This window comes from Mirounga leonina, unplaced genomic scaffold, assembly GCF_011800145.1.
Source record: "Mirounga leonina isolate KUSES-001 unplaced genomic scaffold, KU_Mleo_1.0 Mir_127, whole genome shotgun sequence".
NCBI lineage: Eukaryota > Metazoa > Chordata > Mammalia > Carnivora > Phocidae > Mirounga > Mirounga leonina.
The window spans coordinates 43653617-43662169 of NW_023270316.1; the positions used below are offsets into that span (position 1 = coordinate 43653617).

At 36.3% G+C, this 8553-nt stretch overlaps 1 protein-coding gene across 1 annotated transcript; it reads right to left on the reverse strand.

The window, feature by feature from the left end:
• Window positions 1–6635: 6635 nt before the first annotated feature.
• On the reverse strand, window positions 6636–7533 carry LOC118009165 (bax inhibitor 1-like). Its single transcript, XM_035002952.1, has one exon. It carries the CDS (start codon window positions 7455–7457, stop codon window positions 6744–6746), a length of 714 nt encoding a protein of 237 aa, XP_034858843.1. The 5' UTR covers window positions 7458–7533; the 3' UTR covers window positions 6636–6743.
• Between the last annotated feature and the right edge of the window lie 1020 nt (window positions 7534–8553).

Sequence of the window (8553 nt, forward strand, 5' to 3'; positions counted from 1 at the left end):
TTTATTTTATTTTATTTTATTTTATTTTATTTTATTTTATTTTATTTGAGAGAGACTGACAGAGAGGATGAGAGCGGAGTGAGAAGCAGAGAGAGAAGCAGACTCCCCACTAAGCAGGGAGCCCAATGCAGGACTCGATCCTGGGACTCTGGGATCATGACCTGAGCTGAAGGCAGCCACTTAACTGACTGAGCCACCCAACTGCCCCTGGAATTTTGAACATACTAGGGACAGAGTATCTATGTGACCAGCACAATAAAACCTCAGGTGCTCAGTCTCTAATGAGCTTCCTTGGTAAGAAATATTGCACACATTTTATTGCACTTTTCACTGCTGAAGAAAGGGTCATACTTAATTTGCCCCATCACAGGAAGAAGAAAACCTGTATATGGATTGCTACACATCCTGTGTGTCCTATGTCTCTTCTTCTTGCTAATCTTGTCATATATCTTTTCACTAAAATACACTTTAGCTCTAAGTCCATCTAGTGAATCACTAACCATGAGGATGGACTTGGGGACCTCTGAAGCAGAGCATTCTAAATACTAAATAAATTTGTATTTGAGTTTAAATCTAATAAAGCTACTTGAGTAATGTATTAGAGCTTGGAGGACAGGCAAAATTAAATGAGTAAAAGACAATTTCCACATAAACAATTTTGAAAACGGGTTTAAGAGTGCTTTTGGCAGAATACCTGGAAGCCTGAGAAGCTCCCCTGATGGACCTTCCACCAGAGACCATGATTTGGTTCAAAACTATTCAGGTCTACTGCTGAGAAATAAAATCAAATTTCTTTCTGGACTCTAATACTAGTTTCATGAAGGTGTATTTTTTTTTAAAGTAGGCTCCATGCCCAATGTGGGACTTGAACTCACGGCCCTGAGATCAAGAGTCACATGCTCTACCAACTGAGCCAGCCAGGCCGCCATGAAAGTTATTAAAATAGCTAAACTTAGATCATCACAATACATTTACATTTAAAAGTCTCATAAAAGTAGAAGAAGCATAGGGCACTGTTAGGTATGGAGAAGTTCCCTCAACAAACTGCTGACCCTTGTCAGGGTGGGCATTTGCTGATGGGAACTGCCTAAAACTGGGACTATGCATCCAAGTCTCCCTTTTATCTTGGTAAAACCATATAACTATTTCTTAATAGAACATGAATGGAAATGGTGTGGCACATCCAGGTCTGATGTTCTAAGAAGGAGATTTCCTCCATCGCCTCCTGACTTGTCACCTGCATAGAAGCCGAAGACTCCAAGATCATAGAGTCCAGCAAAACCAAAAATAGAAATAGACCATTCTTTGAACTATGTCACAGGACATCCAGCTGACTACAAACATTCACGTTGTGCTTCTACAGGAACAAGAAATAAATGCTCATTGTTTGAAGATTCTAAAATCTGGGTGTTTTTTTTTTTTATAGTCGTTGTATCCACATATCCATATATTATCCACAGGAAGATCTCAGGATATAGAAAAATAACTGTGTACAAACTCCTTCTATTTGACCTCAACAAACAAATACACCTTGACAAAGTTTTATTTCCAGAAGATCCTGTTACCTGTGGACAAATCACCACCTTGACAAGACAATAATGACAGCACTCTTTATGGTGATCAAATTCTCTAAAGGGTAAAATGCTGTGCAGTTCAGTCCCAGATCAGAGCTGCTTTTAAAGAATCTGAGGCCAAACAAGAATATCCAATATTTAATCTAAATTCTTCCATAAACATTTAAGGGGGTTTTACAATAGACCCACTATAACTCTTAGACAGTCCCGATGCCTCACCTAATAACTAGCCCCACACAATCTCTAAAAGTTCATTCTTCCCTCATTTAGAACATCTCTAAAAGTTCAGTCTCTCTCATGTTCTCTTGGTATTCTGTTCTCAGTATCTTGATTCCTTCATTCCCCGCCCCCCACTCATGTATCAATGTACTCATGTGGGCCATATCAGCAGAAATGTGAACCCCTTGAGCATTACAATTTAAAAAAAGACATCTGTTATACAGAATATATTATTATTCTGCAACAGATTTTTATTCATGCAATGAATTATATTTAATTCGCCAAACTGACATATATTTATTTTATTTCCGTATTTCCACAACAGGAATTTTAGTCATTTCTAGGACTCTTCTGAAGAGTTTGAAAAGCAAGAACTGTCTCTATCCATAAATGCCACAAAATATTAATAATATATGAGATTATATAAGTTTCAGTATATTCTTAGTCTTTTTTTGGCAATGTTTTTGCCACAACTATCTGCTAATTAGCAGTACAATATTATTTTGACTACTATTATACATAGTAGTCCACTATGAGTTCAACTCAACATATCAACTCATTGAATTACTAATATGATATGGTCAGAGTTTTATTTATTTTGTTTGTTGAAAGCATACAATATTTAATTTTGTATTTGCAGCTAAATACTAATGATATGAATGTATTTCTTACCTGATAACACTTCTACCAGGTAAAATTATTTTTATTAGTTGGAATTTTGATTTAATGACTATCAATGATTTATTTTTTTATTTGAATATAGTTGACACACAATGTTACATTAGTTTTGAGATGTACAACATTGTAATTAGACAAATGTATACACTATCCTCATTACAAGTGTACCTACCATCTGTATTAATGATGTTTTAAAAATCATCACTAAGGGATTTTTTAATTATAGTTCCAAAGAGACAAAATGGGCAATATTCAGACTGGGTTGACTTTTGTGAATATGTAAATCTATGAAAGCTTCAGAATGACAATTCTAGAATAATGTTAAATTTATCTATAGCAGAGTTGAAATTGTGCCAGAGATGTTTCAGAATCCCCTTTTGCTTTTCTTTCCAGCATCCCTTCCAGTATCTGAAAAATATGTAGGATAGAATAAATAACCCTTTAAGAATTTTTCTTCTATTCGAAACAAAGAAAATTATCTTAACAGGCCTTATAAAATGTAATTCTTTTTACACTTACTCTCCGCTTTTATAATATCTAAACGAGAAAGAGAATACACACTTTACAGCAGCAAAGATTAGGTATTCGGAGATTTGAGTTTCCAGGATAAATTCTAGGTTGGAAGGTCCAAGAACTCCCAATTTTTAAAACAATATATTAAAAGATTTTCTAGAATTTAGGTGAAATATGCAGTGTAAATTTCTAAATAAAATCAAACCACCCTATGGTGATTTATATAGCTCTGAATGATACATTTGGATTACTACTGTTTTTAATGTAGAGCCAACCTTCCAGAAGCTTTATAATAACTACTAGCAGTTAGTTTTATTCTGTTGCATTATTAATCCTTCCACTTTCTTCTAAATTATTATTATAATCCCTATACAAACTCTGCTTTTCTCTTTGTGTAACAAAATCAAGTTCTGCATTCCAAAATGAGCACTTGTCAGGTCAGGCAGAATAATTGGTGTTGTTCCCCATTTTTGATCTTTGTTACCAGAGTGAATCCAGAAATAGTTGGTTTAACACTGTACCATATATACCACAGGGCTCTTTCCATGAGTCATCATGATTTGGGAATAATTTGCACGGAAAACACAAAAAGTAGTATGTAGAGGGTAACCGATTTATCATTTAGCGTATTGTCACACAAAATGACTAGATTGAATGTGGAGTGGGGAAGAAATCTAGCCCAACACTAAGCCAACGCATAATAGCGAGGCCTAGTTTTTGTGTGTGGAATGGGTTCATTTCTTTAAGAGTCAATATGCTCCCTCTCCATCCGGGAAGGAATTTGTAAGATCTTTAAAATAAGTTTCTTCAAGAACTGTACTGGAAAACCCAAGAAATTGTCACACTCCCAAGTCAGGTTGACTATGGTATTAATGTTTATAGAAAAATACTTGAGAGTGACACAATAAAACCTAGAGCAGTGAAAACATAGACATGGTACCTAATTAGTTGAATAAATCAGAAATAGGTGATGGATAAATTAGGTAATAAGTGAATTCATGATTGGGAATGTGAATGGATAATGTGGTCTATTTAGTAACTCACCTAGTAAGGAGGTGGCAGCATCTCAAAATGACTTTTCTGAGCAAGCAAGAGATGCCTGAATAAAAGGGAAGAATTACTTCACTCTTCCCTAAGTCATCCATGTTGTTTAACCAAACTGAGTTAGTTTTAACACTCATTCAGCATTAAAAATAAAAAATGGAGAGAGTCCAGTTTAAATGGAAGCAGAACACAAAAGAGAAGCAGCTTAAACTATGAGTGGCCAACTCCTCTGAGTGCTTTTTACAAGGCAACCCAGTTAATTGCCTTCAGTGAAAACAGTGCAGGGGACTTAATGTTATATACCTTGGCTGGACCATAACTTTCTGCTGATGTACCTTCCATTTGCAATTGCTTTTATTTTTAAGGGGTAAGAGATGGAGTGGAACTCCATCTCAAGACAATATGTGAACAGATAAAATGAGCACAAAAGCAGCCCCATGCCCAGGCAAAGGTTTGGTACTTTTAGAAAGATTTTTGACAACCACATTACTGCCTATTTGGGCAGAGCTTGAGCCTTCTAGTTGCTTTTGCCTACAGTGGAGCTTGCTTCCTATTGGTTTATGCAAAGCTAAAACTAGTTCTTAGAAGGAGGATTCTTAATTAATATTGGCTATATGCTTTACCTTACTTAAAGAGGATAAGATAATAATATTTAAAATTGTTCTTTGTATGCCAGTCTCATGATCCAGAAAATAATTATGTCTTAATTTCTTATATATACTAAATTCTTCGCCAAGACATGCTTGATTTAACTTCTGATTCCTCCTTCTCAGGGTGAAAACAATCACGGTAACAGGATTTTAGGATATACACAAACTAACAGATGTTTTTTTACCTCATCTCTCAAGCAAGGTGTCATAAACACGACTCTTTAAAATATTCTAGCACAGATTTGATAAAATTATTGTTATTTATAAGTAAATTAGTTGTGCCCCTTATAAGATCCCTCAATTTGCTTACATTTTAAACTACAGTCTCACTATACTGATTCTTTATAATTTAGAGAGGACTGAACCTCAGATTTTTGTAAACATTTTCTATGCCAAGACAAACCCCTCACATAGGATTTCTTATTGAACAAACTACAGGTTCACAGATTTTTTTCAGGAGCAAGTATTTACTGGACCAAGAAGCTAAGATTTTGATGCCTTGTAACATGGGAGAAGAACTGTCCTAGTATCAGGCAATACAGAAAGAGGAAAATGTTTGGCCTAAGTTCTCAGTCATCGGTCCAAAGTCAAATACTAGTGAATGAAACAATAAAGTCAGGATGTTTTCTTTCCCAAACTGACCATGCACTAAGTGAAACATTCATGAAAATAAGAAAATGTTGCACTCGAAAACAATATATTTGTATATCTACATGTGTACCTGTATTCACGGGAAAAAAAGAACCTCCATACACATTTATAAGAACTAATTTTCAAGTTCATTTATCTTTAAAATACAATCTTTGTAAAACTCCATCAGTACATTCTCTATTTACACACATACTGTACAATGCATGCACTGACAATACTAAAACCAAGTAAGAAACAAAACGAAAGTTACGCATTGCTTTCCAAAAGTCGTACATTTTTTCCGTTCTTAAGGACAAAACATACCTTTGACAGGTCCCATATAAACATCACCACAACTTAAAGACAAGTAAACCTGGAAATGGCTTTATACTGCTTCTGCAAGCCAAACCCAATTTGCTAATGAGTTTTGTGTAGCCAAAGCAACATTTCTGTGTTTTTGTGGTTCAGCTGGGTTTGTTATTATTGAATTGAATGTTTTTGGTGGAGCTGGAGAAGGTCCCTGTTCTTTCATGTTTGCTGAGGGCAACACCATTCCATTCTCAAAAACCAGGCCCCATTACCTGTCTGAATTGGAAGATACTTGATTTTGTTACTGCTGTTTTGTATTAAGGTAATCAGACCTATAAGGCACAGCCTTTCAAACGCAGAACAGAAAATAGGTGAGCAGAGGAGTCAAGGATGTTTCAGTTGAAGAACATGGCACAATAATGACTAGAGTTCTGATGTGTAGAATTGCTAAATCAAAAAATGTAAGTTAAAGTCAGATTACAGAATATTTTAAAGCATAACTACATCATTGGGATTAATGCCCAGTATCAGTAGAAATTTATCAACCAATCTTATACAACTTGATTAAAGTCTTGCTTTAGAAAATTAGTTCTTAACTAGTTAGGACATAGGATTAATTGAAACGGAGAGTGGAAAGGTAAGGAGAGTATGTAACACTGTTATTAATAAAAAGATATGAATATGAAAAATAGTTCTAAGGATATTTTGGCCAAGAAAGAAGAAAATTTAAAAAAAGGAAAAGTTCTGGGATGCCCGGGTGTCTGCCTTCTGCTCACATCATGATCCCAGGGTCCTGCTGAGCGGAGAGCCTGCTTCTCCCTCTCCCTCTGCCTGCTGCTCCCCCTGCTTGTGCTCTGTCAAATATATAAATAAAATCTTTAAAAAAATAAAATAAACTTAAAAAAAAGGAAAAAAGTCGATAAGATATAGAACATATATGACTAGGAGAATGTTCTTAATTGTAATAGAGCAGGTAGGACTAGAGATCATTATTATAAAATATGAATTTTGGTTTTTTTTTTCTGATGCTTTTCATTATCACAGAACACACCACTTGCAATGTGTGCGAAGAGGAAATGAGGGGTGGAGGGAGAGAGGTCAAAATGGGAAAGGCTGCGTGGTCATTTCACTTCTTCTCTTTCTTCTTGTCCTTCTCATTCATAGCCAGGATCATCATGAGCTTTCTGAAGAGAGTAATGAAATCTAAGAAGAGGTCAACGCAGTGCCAGATATAATCCTTATCTCCATTTTCAGCCTTTTCAATAATGAGTTGAGTATCAAAAAGGACAAAGCCACACATGACCACCAGCCCCACATACAGGTTTGCCTGGAAAAGCCAAATGGATCCAAAGAAAAGTTTCCCCAGGGAAGACAAGAACATCAGGCTCATGGCTGACATCAAGACACATCCCAGAAAGAGGTAGCTCCGGCGCCTGGCATACAGGGCGCTCAGGGTGAAGCAGGTGAAGATCATTGCTGTGCCCATGAAGGCTGTGCAAAGAATGCTGGGGTTGATGGCAATGCACAGCTCCAGAGCAGGGCCTAGGCCAACTCCTGTAAGGAAAGCAAATCCAGCAAGAAGTCCCAGTCTTTTTTGCTCAGTTTCATGGCTATGAGGTGTTGTCATCAGCCAAATCATCAACCCCAGGGAGCCCAAGGCAGAGAGCAGGCCAGCCTGAAGGAAATGAGTGACCACGTGGACACAGGCCCCCGCGGCCGCCACAAACATACAGAGGGCAAAATTGGCATAGACCTTCTTCAGGTGCTGCTGTGTCAAGGGGGTTATGTGGGAAAATTTTAAGAGTGCATCGAAGTTGATCTTCCGATCAAATATGTTCATGATGCCAGAGTCTGTGGGACACAGCCTCCGCTCGGCCTCCCAGGAGCCTACACAGCTCTCCTAACACCGGATGTGCTTCTCTGAATTTTGTTTTAAATGTGTTAAGTATGATCTCACTATTTAATATCTGAGAAGAAATGCTTAATATGCAGGTGGAAATAAAAAATTCATTATTTATATAATCCTAAAAAGTTATGTAAAAATTGAGTAAGTTAACATGTCTATTTTTACACCACAGAGTCATAGCCATGGATGTTCAAAAAAAGAGAGAAAGAAATCAATGAAATTCTTAAAAATAAAAACATGAAATTGTAGGTTTGATGAAAATACCTCCATGCAAAAAAAAGTATGGCTATTTCTCTATTTCACTGACCCCATATTTCCCACCCTGAGTTTAACAACATAACATACCCTGGAAAATATTTTTATGATACGCTGGAAAAATGTATAAACCATCAAAAATCATTATGAAAGTAGTTCTTAAACAATCTGATCATATGAATTTGAATAGTTCATACTTATCTTTACCACCAAAGCATATTGACCCAAGATGTGGCCTAATGCTATGGTTTCTAGTTTTTCACCCAAAAATTCCTCAGAGATTTTTGAGAGGGTATGGTTCTGAGAAACACATGCAACATGTTCATATCCAGCTTCCATGTTGTCTGTAAATTTCCTGAAGTTTATTCATGGACCCAAGTTTTACAATCTCTAACTTAAGGTAAGCTTCCCAATATGCAAACCCTCTTTTCCCTTTCCATTGAAATTTGAATTGCTAAGCATCACCAACCTCCTGCTCATTTTTCTGCAAACTCAACTCTACACATTAAATTTTCAAAACTTTTAAGAAGTTTAAAATTTTGAATTATGAGGGAAATTCAAAACAAATTTCCCTCTCACTGTAACATCCCAAACTAGGCCGTTTATTGTTTACAAGTAGCTAAATAACCTTTAAAAAAAGAAACTGAGTGCCCTGATCTCCAAAAATTACTACTTTTCAATTATTTTTTAAAAACAAAATTTTCAGGGCGCCTGGGTGGCTCAGTCGTTAAGCATCTGCCTTCGGTCCCACATCGGGCTCCCTGCTCGGCGGGAA

Bases quoted from the DNA above. Each gene is read 5' to 3' on its own strand.
- LOC118009165 (XM_035002952.1), bottom strand. From the start codon at position 7,457: ATGAACATATTTGATCGGAAGATCAACTTCGATGCACTCTTAAAATTT.